The sequence below is a fragment of the Myotis daubentonii genome, chromosome 9, assembly GCF_963259705.1.
Source record: "Myotis daubentonii chromosome 9, mMyoDau2.1, whole genome shotgun sequence".
In the NCBI taxonomy this organism is placed as follows: domain Eukaryota; kingdom Metazoa; phylum Chordata; class Mammalia; order Chiroptera; family Vespertilionidae; genus Myotis; species Myotis daubentonii.
Window position 1 is genome coordinate 51,108,926 of NC_081848.1, and position 20,308 is coordinate 51,129,233.

General features: G+C 43.2%; 1 protein-coding gene across 1 annotated transcript in view; it reads left to right on the top strand.

Annotated features, from left to right (window-relative positions):
* The window catches only part of PARVA (parvin alpha), a 142,101-nt gene that overhangs the window by 85,066 nt on the left and 36,727 nt on the right, over positions 1-20,308 (top strand). Inside the window, exons 2-4 of the mRNA XM_059708939.1 lie at positions 9,871-9,960; positions 10,042-10,112; positions 11,579-11,681. Coding sequence (XP_059564922.1) covers positions 9,871-9,960; positions 10,042-10,112; positions 11,579-11,681 — 264 coding nt within the window. The remainder of the gene's footprint in view (positions 1-9,870; positions 9,961-10,041; positions 10,113-11,578; positions 11,682-20,308) is intronic.

Genomic DNA, 20,308 nt, shown 5'->3' on the forward strand with positions numbered 1-20,308 from the left:
CACACATATGTGTATAAAATAGAAAAGCTTGTAAGAAAATACAGTATGTTAACATTTTATCTCTAAACAATAGGAAATATTTTTTCTTCATTTTTTAATATTTTCTCTTTTTTTAATATGTTGGTTTTTGTTTTTTCTTGATTTCAGAAAGGAAGGGAGAGAGAGAGGGAGAGAGAAACATCAATGACAAGAGAGAATCACCGATCAGCTGCCTCCTGTACACCCACACTGGGCATTAAGCCCAGAACCCGGGCATCTGCCCTGACCTGGAATCAAACCATGACCTTCTGGTTCATGGATCAATGCTCAACCACAGAGCCACACTGGCCGGGCAATTTTTAATATTTTCAAGGTTCTTTTAAATGAGCATATTTTTCTTTTTCAGTCAGAAATAAATCAATCCATTACTTTATAATTTATTTTATATTTTTGTTAATCCTCACCCAAGGATATTTTTTCCAGTGATTTTTAGAGAGAGTGGAAGGGAGCAACAGAGAGGGTGTGGGAGATGCTGAGGCCACCAGAGGGTTAGTGGGGCCCCAGGGACCCTGTACAGCTTCTGCACCTCACTTGCTTTTACCTTTAGATATCACCTGCATCAGCTTCTTCATTTCATTCCCTGTGGCTCTTTGACCTTTGTGTCTACATCATCCTGAACAGCCTGTCATCTATTTCGCAGTGTTCCAGTGCTGCCTAAAGAGTGCCACATCAGGTACTAGTCCCTCCTCTGTTGCTTCCTCCATCCTGGAGGGGCACTCTGCTCTCAGGACTTGGGTGGAAGCGCTTATCATATTGCATTGTATTTTGTGCATTCGTCTTTCCCCTCCCCTCCCCACAGCATCTTCCGAGCTTATGGAGTGTTTATCATGTGCCTGACACTGTGCAGGGCTCTGAGGGCCACCACAGGTAGCTGCCCCTCAGGAGCCTCCTGACCCCAGAAAGGAAGGACTTCTTTATCTTCGTAGTCAGAGCTCCTGGCCCACCCCCTGACACCTGAGGTGTCCATCCATGTTTATGAATGAAAGACAGAAGTAGAGCCAGTTCTACACAGGCTGTCCTGGGTCGCTCATTGTACCCACTCTTCATGTGTAATTAGCCAGCATATCAGATCAAGTTCTGTGGTCTCCATGACTGTTCCAAGTGCTTAGGGGGCATGCAGACACACATGCATGCCCAACGGTTTGGCGTTTTCTGCTGTCAACTCCCAGGATGGCACATCCACATCACCTGCTTAAGGAGGAGCAGACCTTTAAAACCAAGGAAACGGCCCGGCCAGTGTTGCTCAGTGGTTGAGCGTCGACCTATGAACCAGGAGGTTATGGTGCGTTTCCCGGTCAGGGCACATGCCGGGGTTGCAGGCTGGATCCCCGGTGTGGAGCGTGTAGGTGGCAGCTGATCAATGATTCTCTCTCATCATTGACAATTCTATTTCTCCTCCCTTCTTCTCTGAAATAAATAAAAATATTTTTTTAAAAAAATAAAACCAAGGGAACAGTTTTGGTTCCCACTTTAAAGAGATAACGGGACATGGCGTAGCAAAAGACAAAGAAGAGTGATGTGCTTGGTGAGGGACCCTCTGTGCTGTGCAGTGTTTTAGTTAAACTCCCATGGCTTCCTTGAGACCTCCACCAGTGCTCCAATTCAGACTGTTTTGACTGCTCAGAAAGCCAATGGTGCATCCATCTCCCTCCATGCTTACTTTCAATTGGTGGGCAGCTGAATTACATGTTCGGCTGAACAATGAATAAATGTTAAGGAGCCATTTGCTTGGCAGCCTTCCAATTCTACAGAGACTATAAAGCTGACCAAGAGAAAGACGCTCATGGAAACGATAAGACTGAGAACTGTAGATCCCCCTGTCAGCTCCCATCACAACACCAGCCTCTAAATTCCCTTTGTTTGGCTGCACTCCAAGGGCCGGATGTCAGTCCTTGGTGACTAGACAGCTGTGTCAAGTAGAGCGGAGTGCAGTGAGACCCTGACAGTCCTCTGAGGCCACCACGAGCTGGCTCCCACGTTTCCCTGATGCTCTGTATTATGGCTGCTAAAACAAGTATCCTTTTAGTTAAAAGTAATAAAAGTCTGGGTTTAAAGGCTGGGATGGAGAGTGTTGGGATTTTGCATTTCCTTTGGCAATCTCACACAGAGAAAAAGTGAACCCACGTGTTGTAGGCAAGAGTGAGTACTGAGAACAGAACCTGTCCCACTAACCAGGAAAGCTGTTAAAGGCAGCATAATGGTCTCCAAAGATGTCCAGGTCCCAATCCCTGGAATCTGTGACTATGTTAACTTACATGGGTTAAATTTTGGTTGCTTATCAGCTAACTCTAAAATAGGGAAACTGTCCTGGACTATTGAGGTGGCCCAGTGTACTTAGAGGGTACTTAAAAGTGGAAGAGGAGGTCAGAGTAATGTAATGTGAAAAGGATTTGACACCCTCCCCTAGCTCATTACTGGCTTGAAGATGAAGGAAGGGGCTATAAGCCAAGGAGTACAGGTGGCCTTTAAAAGCTAGAAAAGGCAAGAAAATGGATCATCCCCTCGAGCCTGCAGAAAGGAACATAGCCCTGCCAACACCTTCATTTAGCCCAGTGAGACCCATGTTGGACTTTTAACCTATAGAACCGTAAGGTTAATAAATCTGTGTTGTTTCAAGCCACCAAGTGTGTGGTAATTTGTTACTACAGCAATAGAAAACTAACACAAAAGCCCATCAGGGACCATGAATAGACCTTGTTTCCTGAGCAGTTACAGAGAAAATTATTACAGAGACCTCTGTATCTTCAGTGATTCTTGTACTGGTGGGACAAACCCCCTCTTGGGAAAGCAGAAATGACCCTGCCAGACAGGCATCCTTAAGTTATGAGGAAGCTCTGTCTTCTCATCTCAGCCCTGGAATCAAACAAAAAAAACATGCACTTCTTCCTGGAAACCTGGCTTCTCACTTGGACATGAGTACAGCTTGCACTGTAGGGCCTTTAAATGGTCTTCGTGCTTTGCCTCTTGTACAAATGCTTCCATAGGGCCCAGCTAATGTTGAATAAATTACCACTTTCTCCTAGTCATGGGAAGGAACATGTGTGTCCCATAAAGTCATGTGTTTCCCCCAGTGAACACTACATTTGGTTGGAAAAAATAGAAAATTTGGGTTGGTTTTTAAAAAGAACAGACTATTTTGTAATAGTTATAGATTTACAGGAAAATTGCAAAGATGGTACAGATGCCCTACACCGGTTTTCCTCCTATTAACGTCTTCCATTAGTGTGGTACATTTGCTATACAGTCCATGAACCAGTATTGATATATTATTGACTGAATTCCATAGTTTACTCAGATTTCTTTAGTGTTTTTGTTTTGTGTGTGTGTGTGTGTGTGTGTGTGTGTGTTTTACCTTTTTCTGTTCCAGCATCCCATATTGCACTTGGCTGTGACATTTTCTCAGACTTCCCTTGTTTGTGATGATCTTGAAAGCTTTGAGGAGTACTAAGCAAGTATTTCTTAGGCTGTTCCTCCGCTGGAATTTGTCTGATGCTTTTCTCATGATTAGGGTAGGGAAGGAAGAGCACAGAAGTAGGTGCTGTATTCAACATATCACATCAAATCCCATTGATTTATGATTGTGGTGTTGATTTTTTATAGAGAGTAGAAGGGAGGGTGAGAGAGAAATACCATGTAAGAGAGACAAATCGATTGGTTGCCTCCCGCACACGCCCCAACCAGAACTGGGGATTGAGCCTGTAACCCAAAGTGTGTGCCCTTGACTGGAATCGAACCGGGACCCTTCAGTTTGCTGGTCAATACTCTTATCCACTGAGCCATACAGGCTAGGGCCTAGCTAGAATTCTTAGTATGATTTTTCATGAGCATGGTGAGCGGAGATATCTTTGCCTTGCTTCTAATTTTAGGGTTAAGCATCCAGTTTCTCACCATTTATTACGATGTTAATAAAAACTGTAGATTTTTAAAAATATATATAGATGTTCTTTCTGGTTGATTTTTCACATGAAGAAAAATCGTTGGGATTTGCTTACCAGACAATGTAGTTGTCCCTAGCTGCCAAGATCTTCTGGGGCAGGGGGGATCCTTGAGCCATTTAGAAGTTAAGTGAGCTTTTAGTAGCTTTCAAGAGGACCAGAAATAAATCATCTGAATCCTGATAAGGATCTAGAGCAGACTACATATCTCACTGGGGCCCACTTGCCCTGAAGGAGAAAGAACATCCTAGCTATTCTCTTGCCCTCCCTTGGTATGTTGTTTGTTTTGTCTGTAGACTCAGAGAGCACGGTCCCAGAGATAAAATGGATACATATGTAATACCCTTTGTAATACTTTAAGCAATAAAAAAAAAAAAAAAAAAGAGTGCTAGGGAGCAGATGAATTCAAAACCCTTCACACTCTGGACCCCACCTATTTATTTGCCCCTCTGTTCCTTCCCGTCCTATTTCCTCCCTACATTCCCAGTGTTCAGACATAATCACCACTCTTTTAACACTTGCCCTGTTTGTGCACACTTTTTCCCCCACACACGATGTGCCTCTTGTGGGGCACCTGTGTCAGATGAAAATTTATATTTTTCCAAGTTCAATTCAAATATCCCTCTTTCTGGGAATCCTTCCTGGTCTTCCCCATCCAGCATTAGCCAGCCTTGTTCCTCCGAAACCCCCACAGCCCTCTGGTTATATGTCTCTCACCCCTGAGTGCAGTGTCCTGCATGCTGTGTTTATGTGCCCGCCTCTCCCACCTGTGAGCAGCTTGAGGCAGACCCATGCCAGATCCCTACACCCTTATCCCCCTTGCTGGCACAGGGGCTGCTTTAGAGGAGGATGCCCAGAAATGTTTATTGGTTGAATGAATGAAATCACTGGTCTTGCATAAATGGACCCTTCCATACTTTTAGGAATCTGTCCGTTCTTCTCTCCATCCTTGATTTCTGCCTGGTGTTCTTTGAGTTCCTCTTGTTTCTGGAGTGTGAGAGATGCCTACAGCTGTTCTGTTTTTCATGGGGAAAAAAAGGAAAGGGAAATTATCATTCACTGCAGACCTACTGTATTCATCCATCCACTTTATCATCCTGGTGTCTCGTAAATCAATTAGGGAGTTTAGGATCCAGTTACCAGAAAATGCCAACTCAACTGGCTTAAACAATAAGGGACCTTATATATTTCTTCTAACAAGACATAAGCTAGGGTGGCTTTAGAGATGGCGGCTTAACTGTATCAAGAAAAACCCCTTCTTTCTATCTTTCTTCTTCGCCAACTTTAACTTAATGAGTTTTCCTTTGGGCTGACTCACCTCATGGCAACACATTGGCTGCAGTAAATCCAGGCTTACCATCCTGATGCAGTACTGGCTAGGAGAAAGATACTTTCTTTCCCTTGGGCCTCTCTGTAAAGTGGAGGGAAAAATTCTAGAAGCTTCTAAAAACTTCCTCTCAAAGCTTATTTACCAGAATTTTGCGGTCACAAGACAATGCTTGAGCTGTCACTGCTGAGGGAATTCAGATGATCGTGATCAGTATAAACCAACCAGGATCGCACCTAGAGGCATAGGAGGGAGGGGTAGATGCTGAAACAACATGAGTGTTCTTTCAGCAGGGGGGAAAAAATAAAATAAATATTGAGGAGGAAACCAGCAGTGTCCGCTACACCGTTTTTTATAGTGAATTAGTTTATGCCGAATTTCAGGGAGGTTCAGTCACTTACATACGGTCCCGCAGCTGATAAAAATAGAAGTCGGATTCAAATCCAGCTCTTTAAAACTCCAAAGCCCATCTATGTCCTTTTTTCTGCTGCGCAGCTGGACCCAGCGTCAAACTTCACTTCCCAGAAAAGCCAAAGCCCCCGTCCTCGTGGCGAGCGCCTCAGGAGTGGAGGCAATCGCCCTGCTTTCTTTCCCCAGCTGACCTTCCGCTGGGCATTTAATCTGTTTATTAAGTTATGACTAATGGTGCTGCGAGACACCGAGGGCTGCACATTCAGACCTAGTTTTAGATTGTTAGAGGAGGTTCAGGGGATAAACATCATATTCATATTCTGTGCCGAGAAAATTCAATTGCAGCTCTTTCTCTTTCAGAGCGCGGGATTGGCGAGGGGCGTCTGCTGGGTCCTGCTTGGGTTTAATAGAAATGAAACCTCCAAGGCAGGCGGGCTGTTTTGGGAAAGTGGCCGCTAATGTGGCCCCTTGGGGCGGGGGCCAGGCCTGAACCGGGCAGTTTGCATATTCACTTTTACAAACAGTTGGCTCCGAGTCAGCAGTTAATGGGATGGGAATGATGTTCCTGTACCGAATCATTTCCTGAAAAAAACATTTCCAGTTGCAAACATATCTCAGCCTTTCTTCTTGCGTTTGTTTTGTCTCTGGGAGTGAATTAAAGAGGCAGGGCAGAGGGGAGTGTTTCTGACGGGGGATTTTTATCTGAAATCATTTTTAACAATGATCTCCAAGTAAAAGAGATCCCGTTCAGACCGACCTTTAGGCGTCCTGGCTGCTAATATTGCATTTCTGGGCACACTTTAGAGGTATAAATGTCTCCATTTTCACCAAGTGGCTCTGGCTGTACAACAGTTTTGGGACACATGCGGCTTTTCTCTCCTTCCAAAACCTAAGCTGGAAATGCTGGCCCAGGAATGTGCACACAGGCACACACACGCACACAAACACACATGCACACACAGGGTCAGGACAAAAATTTTGTAGGTTTTTCCTGAGGACAAGCTGGAATCCTTTTTGCATCCTATGCCCTGTTTTGGCAAATTATGCTTCAACCCGTAACCTGGGCAACTGAAGGGTGGTCTTAATGAACAGTTTTGATTATTCATTTATTCAACAAGTAGTTCTTGAATGCTCACTGCACATGAGGTATTGTTCTAAGTAATAAGAATAACATATATTTACATAGATCTTACCAGATACCCAGAGAGTCTAGTAAATATGTTAATATATTAACTCATTTAGTCTTCTCAACAACCCTAGGGGGTAGGCAATCTTATCATTCCTGTTTTTCCAATAAGGAAACTCAGTATAAGAGGTTGATGAACTTGCTCAAGGTCACTTACAGTAGCTAGTAAGTGATCTTGGATATTAACCTAGGGAGTCTGGCTCCTCTTTGGGGAATCTAACAGTGGGCCAAAGAGAAAAAGTGCCAGGCTTCCCACGGCTTATCTTCTGATGGGAGAGGTGGCTAACAGACTGTAACTAATAATGATTTCAGGTCATATTGAGAGTTTGAAGCAAATAAAACATGAGCGGGAGGCAGGGGGCTAATCACGGGGTTTTCTAGGTCTTAGGAGTTGGGGTTTTCTTTTGAGTATGACAGGAAGTCTTAAAGCAGGAGAGTGTCTGACCCTATTTACGTCTTTATGTATCATTCTGACTGTAATTGGAAGTAGATAGGGTAGGGCTGAGGGGGGGATATGCATTAGAAAGCAGTAGACCTGTGGTGGTTCTGGTTGTCCAGGTGAGAGATAAGGATGGCCTGAACCAGGATGATGGTGGTGGTGCTGGTGAGCAGCAGTTGGAATTGGGTCCTGGTTTGGAGGTGGAGCCCATAAAACAGCGGTTCTCAACCTGTGGGTCACGACCCCTTTAGCGGTCGAATGACCCTTTCACAGGGGTCGCCTAAGACCATCCTGCATATCAGATATTTACATTACGATTCATAACAGTAGCAACATTACAGTTATGAAGTAGCAATGAAAATAATTTTATGGTTGGGTCACAACATGAGGAACTGTATTTAAAGGGCCAGAAGGTTGAGAACCACTGCAAAACTTGCCAGTGTATTAGATGCAAAAGGTGAGGGGGGAGATGTTGTTACAGATGACTCTTTTTTTGGCTTAAACCATTGTATACATGCTGGGGCTACTTACTGAGTAGGGGAAGAACAGTGTTGTGGAGGTGGGGGTGAGGGTATTGAAAATCAGAGTTCTGTTTCAGATGGCTAAATTTGAGACCTCTGCTAATAGACAAAACAGAAGACATCCTGTAAGCTTGTGGCTCAGCATCAGGCCTAGGCCGGAGATTTAAATGCAGACATCAGCATTTAGATGTATGGGATCATCTAGGACAATGCTGTCCACTCCTGTGATGATGGAAATCTACATCTGTGCTATTCAGTATGGTCATCACCAGCTCCATGTGGGCCTTCGAGCACTTTAAATGTGATAGGTACAACTAAGAGATTCAATTAAAAATTATTTTTATTCTATTTCAGAGAGGAAGGGAGAGGGAGAGAGAAATAAGAAATATCAATGATGAGAGAGAATCCGTGATCAGCTGCCTCCTACATGCCCCACACTGAGGATTGAGCCCACAACCTGGGCATGTGCCCTGACCAGGACCTCCTGGTTCATAGGCCAATGCTCAACCACTGAGCCACGCCAACCGGGCAAAGAAACTAAATTTTTAATTCATCTGCATTGGAAGAGCCGCATGTGGCCAACCCCTCCCATATGGGACAGCACAGACCTGGGGGAGAATGTAGGTAGAGAAGGTCCTGGCCAGTAACAACCCGTTTCTTCCCTGTCCGGTAGGCGCAGCCTCTCACCCGCATAAAGCGTGACTTTATTTTCACTCCCATCCTTGCACAGCAGTGCTTATTAAGGGATGGAAATCTTGCTGCTTTGTGAGAAACAGCCTAGAAAAGAAGCAAACTGCCGGTCCTGGGGGGAATAGGAGAGGATATTATAGAAGTCTAAGGAAACAGTTCTCTAGAAACCAAATACAGCCCTTTACCTATAGAATCATTTCGGTCTCGAAGGTACCGCTCGTATTTTTCATCATGTTTTATGGGGGAGACTTTTATAGGGTAGTGGGTGTCTGTGAATTTGGAGATTCAAGACGGTGACTGGCTGATATCCCACATAAATGTCAAGGGCCCACGGCCACGGGATGAAATGCCAGCTTTATAATGCAAGTTGGGTCTCTTTGGGGTAGAGTGCCTTTGTTAGGCAATCTCCTTCTCCATCCAACTGCAACCATCAGTGAGTTTGCTAATATGAAAGAACTCTTTGTAAGTGGCTGCCTTGTGCTCAAGAGTTCTTGCAAGTGTATACTGGCAATCGGTGAGGCCAGAGTTGATAAAAAATAAAATAAAATGGAAAGATGGGACATGGCTTCGATTAAGGCTGATTGCAGCTGCCATGTTAGTTCTTGAAGAACCTTCTGCTGACTGACACTTTGAGAGAGAATGTGTTTTTGTGTGTGTGGTTGATTGGTAAAAAGTAATTATCCGAACTGGAATTGAATAGAGAGGTGAGAGGATTTAAGTCACTGATTTTAGGAGAGATGGCTCCTAGGGCCCTCAGCTCCTTCGAGCTTGAAGGGGTAAGACCAGAGCCTAGGAAAGGCTGGACGGAGACATTCTCACAGCAACTGGAAGGGGTGAAGTAGGACAATCAGAAAAATACTTGGGGATGCCAAATCAGGAGAGAAGGCTGAGCCTAGCATGGAGATGGGGTACAGCATAAAGGCAGCCTTCACGTGGTGAGCGCCTTCATCCAGTCAACAGGTATCAGGCTCCCACAGCAAGCCCTCTGAAGGAGGGGCGGCAGGAAACCAAAGGCAGACACTTAAGAAAGACTTCCCTGCCCACCTCGCTTTCACTTATTCTGAGATTGTTTCTGAGAGGAGGCAGAGACCTCCCAACTTTCTCCGAGGAAAGGGAATGGGGTAACAGCTGGACGAGGTGAGCTACAAGGGACAGTTCAGTCCTTTTAGCAAGGAGAGCTGGGGGATTGACTGCAGGCGGAGCCACCGCTGTGACCAAACCTTTGTGGTTTTGTTTCTCAATGTCAATATCCAACACGTCTGTCAGATCCACCCCCCTGTCGTCGGCGGCTGTGACATCACTGTGCTTTCTTCTCCTTACAGTGTCCGAGCTTCAGGAGGAGGGCATGAACGCCATCAACCTGCCCCTCAGCCCCATCCCCTTCGAGCTGGACCCGGAGGACACCATGCTGGGTAACTGGGTCTCTTGTTCTCTGGGGTAGCCTCATGCCTCCCAGTGGAGCCACCCACACTGACCCCCTTTTCTTTTTAAAGAGGAGAATGAAGTGCGAACAATGGTGGATCCAAACTCGCGCAGCGACCCCAAACTCCAAGAACTGATGAAGGTAAGAAGACATTAGGGCTCCAGTTGTCTCCCAGACACAACAGGTGTCTATAGACCACCCACCCCGCGTAGGCACCACACGAGCCACTGCTGGGAGAATAAAGTCACGTCAGTACCTGCCTGCAGGCAGCTCATGGTCCAGTAAGTGGACATCCAAGTTTTACACAGGTGGGACAAATACCCAATGAATCATGCTGATAATGAGGATCAGAGAAGCTAGCACAAATAAGCTCACATTTGCCAGGGTCTTAGTCCACACACTCCTTTCACTGCTTTTATGAAGGACCCTCAAAAGCTCCTTGTGAAGGAGGAATTAGTGATCAGCCCCCATTTCACAGATGAGAAAACTGAGTCTCAGAGAAGCCAACTGGTTTATGGTCACAGCTGAGTGGAGGAGATGTAATGCAAACAGAAATATATGGTATTAAATGAAGTACTGTGCATAACATTTGGCATGTAGGCACCCCTCAAAATGTTCATTTCATTCCCCCTTCCAATTTTCCATCCTATGTTTTTCTTCTTCAACTTCTCCAGCTTTCAGTTGAAACAAGACCAATAGGCACTGGGTGCCAGAGTGGTTCATTCAAACTGCAAATCTGAATCTATCATTTTCCCGCTCAAAAACCCGCCTGCAGTTTCCCAACTGCAGGTTGAAGCCCACACTCCTGGGTGGTATTTGGGGTCTCCATTGCTCTAGCTGCCCCTTCAATCTTAGACTGTCCCCTGCCTGGCCACACATGGACACCAGACCTGCTCCTGGTGGCCCTCCATACACGCCATGCTTGCTTCCAGCTCACCCACTGCCCTGCCTTTGCTTATGCAGTCCCCTTTAACCAGACACCTCTACTTCCTCTTCAGATTACGGTCAAAGTGGGTTCATGTCCTCCAGGAAGCCTCCTATAAACCCTCGTGTTGTTGCTCAGCCCCTCTGAGTGCGGCTATGGTCTCTACATTTGGTTCTGTCATTGTGGTCACCCTATGACACTTCCCTGTCTCCTTCACTAAATACGGAGTTTCTTGGAGTTAGATTGATTGTTCCATCATTGTACTCTCAGGATCCATCACAGAGTGTGACATCCAGGAGGTATTAATAAATGCTGGGTGGGTGATGGAGAGAGAGAGAAGTGAGGAACACACAGAGGGCCATAGTTAGGGGGTAAAGCTGGGTGTCAACTCCAAAGCCCATACTTGGCTCAGTACAAAGCCACACAGCCGAACACTGACTATCGCTTGCCATTAGGGTAAGGAGCACTGGTATCACCAGCACTAGAAGGGCTTACACCCGAGAATTAGCAGGGCCATTGCGGCTCACCCTTGCGGCTGCTTGTCCACATATTGGGTCGTGTGGATAGCTCTGCTGCTTTCAAGACCGGAAGTTCATTTAGGTTGTATGTGTCCAGGATAAGAAAGCTCGTCTGTAAGAAAATACCTTATGGCTCTTCTCTTATTTTCTCTCTCTCTCTCTAGGTATTAATTGACTGGATTAATGACGTGCTGGTTGGAGAAAGAATCATTGTGAAAGACCTGGCTGAGGATTTATATGACGGACAAGTCCTGCAGAAGCTGTTTGGTAAGAGGAGAGTTGACTGTTGCGGTGGATCTTTAATAGCAGGTGGATGGACCCCCTACTCCTGGTTAGAAGGAGTTGCTCTCAGTTCCCAGTGGTTCACCTGCAATGGGATAGGAATGTGTACAGTGTGGAATAACAGACCAGTGGAGCATTTATTTATTTATTTATTTAAATATATTTTATTGATTCTCTACAGAGAGGAAGGGAGAGAGATAGAGAGCCAGAAACATCGATCAGCTGCCTCCTGCACATCTCCCACTGGGGATGTGCTCACAACCCAGGTACATGCCCTTGACCGGAATCGAACCCGGGACCTTTCAGTCCGCAGGCTGACGCTCTATCCACCGAGCCAAACTGGTTTCGGCCAGTGGAACTTTTAGATGTCTCCTCAAAATCGGTTTTATATGAATGAATGGCAAAGGGAGGCTCAATAACCAGATGGGGCTGCTGCCTCCCCCTCTCCGCGCCCCCCCCCTCCCCCAGCAGTCAAGGTCCTCCACTGAATATATGAAAAGATTTCACTATATACTGGAAAACATGCCTCACCCTCTCCACAGAACTGCATTTGTGGCCTCTGTATATATATTCACATGTGTCTGGGTGTGTGTATGTGTTTATATACCTCTGTCACCTATGAGTGTGTGTGTTTGAGCACATGTGTATGGACCTTTGTGATCTATGGGTCTGTGTGTGTGCCTCTGTGACTTATGGGTGTGTGTGTGTGTGTGTGTGTTCCTGTGCGTGCCCTTCTCTAGGTTGGGTGCAAGTGTGTGGGACTATGTGCCTGTGTGATCAGTTTCAGTGTCTGTCACCTCTGTGAAGGTGCGTATCCCTGTGTAGGTTCATGGCTATTCATGTGAAAATTTAAGGCCGTGGGAGAGGGAAAGGAGAATTCAGGGGTGATCTTAGTGTTGTAAAGACAAATTGAATTTGAATGTGTTTGGACTTCCCCTCACTGTTCTCCATTTTTTTCTCTTGTCCTAACCTCTGCCCAGAGTTCTAGACTTTCATGCTTAATTGTCCACCATGCACACATGGTTCTCTTCCACCTCAGAGATTTGGACAAGAGAAAATAATTATTAAATTAGAGTTGTACATTTTGGGGAAGAATACCACCGAAGTGATGTTTCCTTCTCATTGTATCATATCAGGGAGGACATGATGTTAACATCTTATTATTAGTGGTGTTCACCTTGATCATTTGGTTAAAGTGGTGTCTGCCAGATGTCTTCACTAAAACGTTACTATTTTTCTCTTTGTAATTAATTTATTTGGGAGGAGATAGGTTAAGTCTTGCACAGATCTTGTTTCTCCTTAAACTTCTTTCACTAATTTCAATTGGTGGAGCAGGCCTGCCTCAGTTAGAACTGTGCTGGTCTAGTGAGGAGTTTCTGTTTTCCTTATTCCTTCTGCATTTATTAGTTGGAATTCTTCTGTAAGGAAACACTGTCCTCTATTCCCCAGTTACTTATTTATGTCAGTACGGACACAAGGATGCTTATTTTATACTACACATTATAATCCAATGCCATCGTTACTCATTTTTGCTGATATACTTCCAGTTTTGACTGTTGGGGGCTCTTTCAGGTTGGCTCCTGCACACTTTCAACATGCTGCCTCCTTTTTTTTTCTTAGCACTTTCTGGCATCATAAGATATACCAGGCTCATCTTCTGTTTTTCTTACTCTGGCCCTGGAACCAACCACTTCTCCAAGAAGCCCTGATTTCTTTTATTAGATATGTATTTAGAAATCAATATCTGAGCATATTAGTGAGAGGTGGCTTTTTTTTTAAATACAGTTGACATACAGTATTATTAGTTTCAGGTGTCCAGTATATGAGGTGATCATCCCATCTGAAATCTTTTACCCACCTCCACCGTAGTGTTATTACAATACTAGAGGCCCGGTGCATGAAATTTGTGCACAGGAGTTGGGGGTCCTCAGCCTGGCCTGCACCCTCTCCAATCCAGGACCCCTCGGGGGATGTCTGACTGCCAGTTTAGGCCTGATCCCACAGTCCAGGCCTAGGGACCCCACTGGGCCGGCCACAGCTGCAGGCTCCTGGGACCGCAGACAGCTTCACCCGGGTCTGGCTTTGTCGGGAAGGACATCCAGTTTAATTAACATATTACCCTTTTATTAGTATAGAATATTGACTCTATTCCCTAGGCTGTACCATTTATTTCTGTGATTATTTTGTAACTGCCCATTTGTACTTCTTAATCCCTTTCACCTTTTTGACCCAAACCCTCTTCCATAGGGCAACCACCAACTTGTTCTGAGTCTGCTTCTATTTTCATTTTGTTTTTAGATTTTCACATATAAGTGAAATCATATGGTGCTTGTCTTTCTCTAAATTATTTCACTTTCCTTAATACCCTCTAGGTCCATCCATGTTGCCACAAATGTAAGATTTCATGCTTTTTTATAACTGAGTAATATTCCATTGAACATACATACATATTTTGGAATAGTTTGAGAAGGATAGGTATTAATTCTTCTTTGGATGTTTGGTAAAATTCACTTGTGAAGCCATCTGATCCAGGTATTTTGTTTTTTGGGAGTTTTTTAAATTACTGATTGGATTTTGTTATTAATTATCAGTCTGTTCAGATTGTTTCTTTCTGATTCAGACTTGGAAGCTTGTATGTTTCTAGGATTTATCAAGTTCTTTCAAATTGTCCAATTTGTTGGCATATTTGTTCATAGTATTATAATTCTTTGTATTTCTGTGGTGTTAGTTGTCACTACTCCTCTGATTTCTGGTCTTATCTATTTGGGCCCTCTCTCCTTTCTTCTTTATGAATCTGGCTAAAAGTTAATCAATTGTGTTTATCTTTTCAATGAACCAGCTCTTGGTTTGATTGATCTTTTCTGTTGTTTCTTCAGACTATTTTGTTTCTTTCTGCTCTGATCTTTATTTTTTCTTTACTTCCATTCATTTTGGGCTTTGTTATTTTTCTAGTGCCTTTTGGTGTAAGGTTAGTTTGTTAATTCAAGATTTTTATTGTTTCTTTAGGTAGGTCTTCATTGCTATGAATTTCCTTCTTAGAACTGATTTCTCTATGTCCCATAGATTTTGGGTGGTTGTGTGTTTTCATTTCAATTTGTCTCAAGATATCTTTTGAGTCCCCCCCCCCCCCTTGATTTCATTGTAATTGATTTCTAGTTCCATATTATTGTAATCGGAGAGGATGTTTGCTATGAATTTAAATTTATTAAATTTATTGAGACATTTTGTGTCCTAACATGTGGTCTGTCCTGGAAAATGTTCCATATGCACTTGAAAAGAATGTATATTCTGCTGCTTTTGGTTGAAATGTTCTAAAAATACCAATTAAGTACATCTGGTCTAATGTGTCATTAAGTCCACTGTTTCTTTCTGATTTTCTATCTGGATTATGTATCCATTGATGTCAATAGGGTGTTAAAGTCCCCACTATTACTGTGGATGTCTCCCTTTATATCTGTCAATATTTGCTTTATACATTTAGGTGCTCCTACATTGGGTGCGTAAATGTTTATAAGAGTTTTATCCTCTTGTTGGATTGATCCCATTCTCATTACAAAATGCCCTTTTTTGTTTATTGTTAAAGCCTTTGGTTTAAAGTCCATTTTACTTCATATAAGTATTGCTGCCCCAGCTTTTTTTCATTTATGTTTGCATGAAATGTATTTTTCCAACCCTTTACTCTCAGTCTGTGTCTGCTTTTAATTTAAAGTGGGTCTCTTGCAGGCAGCATATGTACAGGTCTTGTTTCTCTATCCATTGAGCCACCTCTGTCTTTTGATTGGAACATTTAGTACATTTACATTTAAAGTGATTATTGATAGGCATGTACTTATTGCCACTTTTGTAGTTCTCTTTTCCTTTCTTATGGTCTTGCTGTCTTGTATGACTTTCTATAGGGGTATGTTTAGATTCCTTTCTCTTTATTTCTTGATTATATCATTTTGGTTGTTAGTTACCATGTGCTTCCCATATACCACACTATGTTTACATCAGTCTATTTTAAGTTGATGGTTGCTTTAGTCCGAACACATTCTAAAATAACTACAATTTTTACTCACGCCTTCCATATTCGTTTTTGTCATTCTTTTTTATTTCTTTTGTTTGTGGGTAGCCCTTACTTTATTGTTGTAATTACAAATGATCTTTCTACTTTATTTTTAATCTTCGTACTAGCTTTATCCATTGCTTTTACTGTTTGCCTGTCAGTGAGAATATTTTTCTCTCTGCTTCTTAAAGAAGTCCCTTTATTTGTGGTGATGAACTCCTAAGTTTTTCTTTTCTGATAAAGTCTTTATCTCGCCTTTGATTTTAAATGATAGCCTAGTTATCTTGGTTTTAGGTGTTTTCCTTTCATGCCTTTGAATATTTCTTGCCATTTCCTTTTGGCCTGCAGTTTCTGTTGAGAAATCAGCTGACAGTCTCATGGGAGTTCCCTTGTATGTTACTATTTGCCTCTTGCTGCTTGTAAGATGCAATCTTTATCTTTAACCTTTGGCATTTTAACTATAATGTGTCTTGGTGTAGGCCTCTTTGGGGTCATCTTGTTCAGGGCTCTGTGCCTCCTGGACTAGTAGGTTTATTTTGTTCATTAGGTTGGGGGAATTTTCAGTCATTATTTCTTCAAATAGGTTTTGAATCCCTTGCACTCTCCCTTCTCCTTCTGGTAACCCTATGATGTTATCCCAAAGGTCCTTAAACTGTATTCATTTAAAAAAATTTTTTTTGCTGTTGGTTGTTTCCCACTATCTTTTCTTACAAAGTGCTGATTTGATCCTCTGCTTCATCGAATCTGCTGTTGATTCCACCTAATGCATCCTTCATTTCTAAGTGCTACTTTTTATATTTTCTCTCTCTGTTTTGAAGTTCTCACTAAGTTCATCTATTTTTTCCTTAAATACATTGAACATTTTTTTTATAACTAGTGTTTTGAACTCTGGTAGATTGCTTGTCTTCATTTTATTTACTTCTTTTCATGTATTAAGTAGATAGCTACCTCTCCTATCTTGGAAGAGTGGCCTTATGTAGTAGGTGTCCTGTGGGACATAGTATTTCTTGTCTCCTGATCCAGGTGCTCCAAGGTATCCCCTGTGTGGGCCGTCTGGGCCCTCCTGCCATATTTCAGCCTTTATTGATATTGGCACCTCAGCGTGGTTGATCCTCAGGCTGACAGGCTAAGAGCGCTGACGGTAGTGGCTGAGCTGATGTGCGGGAGGCTGACCCCACAGAGCAGGAGTCACTTTAGCAGGGCTCTTGTGCCAAGCTAATCTGCCCTTTAGGTGTGTTGTTTGTGGAGCTGGTTGGGTGTTGCTATGATGCAGTCCAAAGCCAGCCACCAGGTCTGTTGGTTCTGGAGCCTCTTGGGAGGGGCGCCATTGCAGGTCACGGTCAGCCGCTGCTTGGGCTGCGCTTAAGGCCACCGAGTAGGAGCTACAAAGTGATCTGTGGTGGGTTATCACATGTGCCGGCCTTGCAGGAACTCTGGGAGGCTATGCTCCAAACCAAGGCTGGTTGTCACTTCTACTCAGCTTGGGACACTTAGGTGGGCACTACCAAGTGAGATGAGGCCAACCGCCACTTGTGCTGGGTTTGTGGTCACTTAGCTGCCAATACTGGCCGCCACTTAGGCCAGACTTCAGGCCATCTGATAGGCGTTACAAGGAATTACAATACAGTTTGAGACTAGTTGCTGCCTGTGCGGAGCTTGAGGTCACGTATCAAGAGGTAAAGGGCATTCTGAGGCCAACAGCTGCTTGTTTGGGGTTTGTGGAGCTTTGAGAGTATTTAGGAAAGACCACGGTGTGAACAGAGGCAGGCCACTTGTGTGGAGGAGCCACTGGAAGGGGTTCGGGTCCAGCACAAGAAGTGCGTGTGGAGAGCAGGGTGTCAGGGATTCACCTGGCTAGGACAAATGGTGTTAGCCAGAGTTGGCACCAGCCAGCACTTCTGCCCCTGGAGAGAGCCTCCCTGGCCCCTCCAGCCCTCATCCAATGTAGTTCCTCCCGATATGTTTCTGGCACTCTTTGAGCCGTTGCCCCGGTGCTGGAGCCCAGAGAATTTGTGAGCAAGTGAGTCCTTATGGGGCTGGGCACCCCTCACGGGGACCTCTGCAGCTGAGCTATCCCTCTCAATTCTTACTCATCGTGACTGTAAAACCTGTCTTTTTAGATGGCTGTCCTATAATTTAGTTGTAATTTTGATGTGGGAGGAGGCAAGCACAGTGATAAGTCATGGTGACAGCATGTACCCTTGACAGGATGCAGTGAAAGGGGCACAGCCACTCTGTGGGCTTCCCACCAAAACCCGTAGCACCAGTCTTTCCACAAGAAAAACCCAGCACTCCTCAAAACTGTCGAGGTCATGAAAAACTATCACAGAACAGGAGACTGAGGAGACAGTGATGAGTAGACGTTAACAATTGGTAAAACTGGATTCAGGATGTGCAGGATTGTCTGAACTAGCATTGTAGCTCTTCTGTAAACCTTACGAGCTTTCCAAATTGAAAGGTTTATTGACAGAAAGAAGGTGAGCCCGCATCATAGAGGACCTTGGACTAAGAACTTTAGACTATTTTCAGTGGCTTGTAAGCAAAGTGACAAGATCGGAAATGGGGCTTTAAGAAGATCAGTGACTGGAGGGTTGCTTAGACCCAATGGAGGAAATTCCAGCAGAGTATCTCCTCATGAGGTAATTATGGTATCAAATTATTGGAGGGGGCAGTACAGGTGAGGAAAGCTTTAAGAGAACTAGTGATGTGGGGAATGAGCAGCATCTTAAAGGGCTTTGATCATATTGGTTTTGAGAGTTGCTTTCTTATATCCAAAAGAACTTCAGCTGAAGTAGCAGCTCTGCTAAAACTAAACGAGGAATGAAGAAAGACACAAGCTCTGAGTTCAAATCTTGTTTCTTCTATTAAAATATTTCTCTGCAGCAACGATCAGGAGACTGCCTAGGCAATCTTGTAGCTGAGCTGTCTAATACAGTACCTAGTGACATGTAGCTATTAAAAATAATTAAAATTTAAAATGCATTTTCTTAGTCACACTAGCTACATTTCAAGAGCTCAGTAGCCAAATGTGTCTAGTGGCGACCATATTGGGTAGTGCAGAAATGAACATTTCCATCATAACAGTACATTCTTTTGAACAGCACTGCTCTGAGGTCTTCCTGTAACAGTTGTTGATTCTAGGAGAGTTGAAGATAATGCTTACTGCTATTCTTAAACTGGTGGAGGCATTTTGTGGATTATGAAAAACTCAAAAGCTGGATGAAAGTCATTATTCTATTTATAAGTAGCAGAAAAGCTCTCTACAATGTCTTACTAAGTAAAAAGAAAGCATGGTGTAGAACTGTGAGTATAGTGTCACTGCGTGTGTTAAAGGACACATCTAATGCTCGAGTTTGTAGAGACTACCTCTGGTTAATAGTCACAATAAGTTTTCTCGGCAGAATGAGACTAGGGCACTTGGGATGACAATGTGGAGAGGAGACTTAATTTTCACAGCTTGAATTTTTTTCATGTTTGTATATTATCAATCTTAGAAAAAGTGGTAGAGTACATATGTAAATTTCAGTAGCAAAATGAATTCATTTGATAGATGTCAAATAATACATGATACATTTCAACAGCTATCCCAAGGAAAACAGGAAGGAAAGGAAACTACCTAAATATGATAAAGACCAATATATGTAACCTAACAGTGAACATATTAAATAGTGAAATATCAAAGAAATTGTATTAGAAACAAGTCAGAAATGTTGGCTCTCACCACCATAATAAGTTTTTTTGACAATGTAATAGTTAATATAATAACAGGAAAATTTTCTGTTCAATATGATGGCTAAATGTTCAAATCAAATCCTATTGGTATTGCACACTTTAAAAACATACTTTTGTATGGTACAGCTAAAATGGTGTGGGAAGGAAGTTCTCCTAATGCCAAGTATAATAAAGTGTAAATCCAATGAGATAAGTGTTAATTCCTAATGGCTTATAGCCTGAGGTTTAATGGGTCACACATACAGGATCAAGAGACAAAGCCTGTATAGAGTCTGAGCAGGAAAGGGGTTTGGATAAGAAACCCATTAGTAAAGGCTCTCTGAAGGGCAATACTTTCAGTGGGTCAACTAGAAATCTGGTCCCACAGAGAGAGACAGTAAGGGTAAATGTCTCTCAGACTTGGATATGAGCGGAAAAGGAAAAAAAGTCTGAACTTGGTAATTCCTTATCAAATCTCTGATTCACACTAATTATTTGCATTTAAAAGTCCTACGCTGAAAATGTAGTCAACATGTGGCCCAGTTTTAATGCTCCCCAAGGCAAAAGCAAAAATATATCCTTTTAGAAAAATGAATTTTAAAACAAGGTCACAAAGAACCCCCAGAGATAAAATTCCAGAGAAAATGAGCCCACAATCAGAAATCACCAAACCCAGGAGAAGCAAGCTATAATGAGCAGGTATCAACAGAAACAATAAACTGAAGGTCCATCCTACCATTGCTATACATATTAACAACTGACCAGTTATGGAACATTAAGTATGTTTAATATGTTAAAATAAAAGTTTTAAAAGGCTATTGAAAGGATGATTAAAGAACAGGAACTATCAAAATTG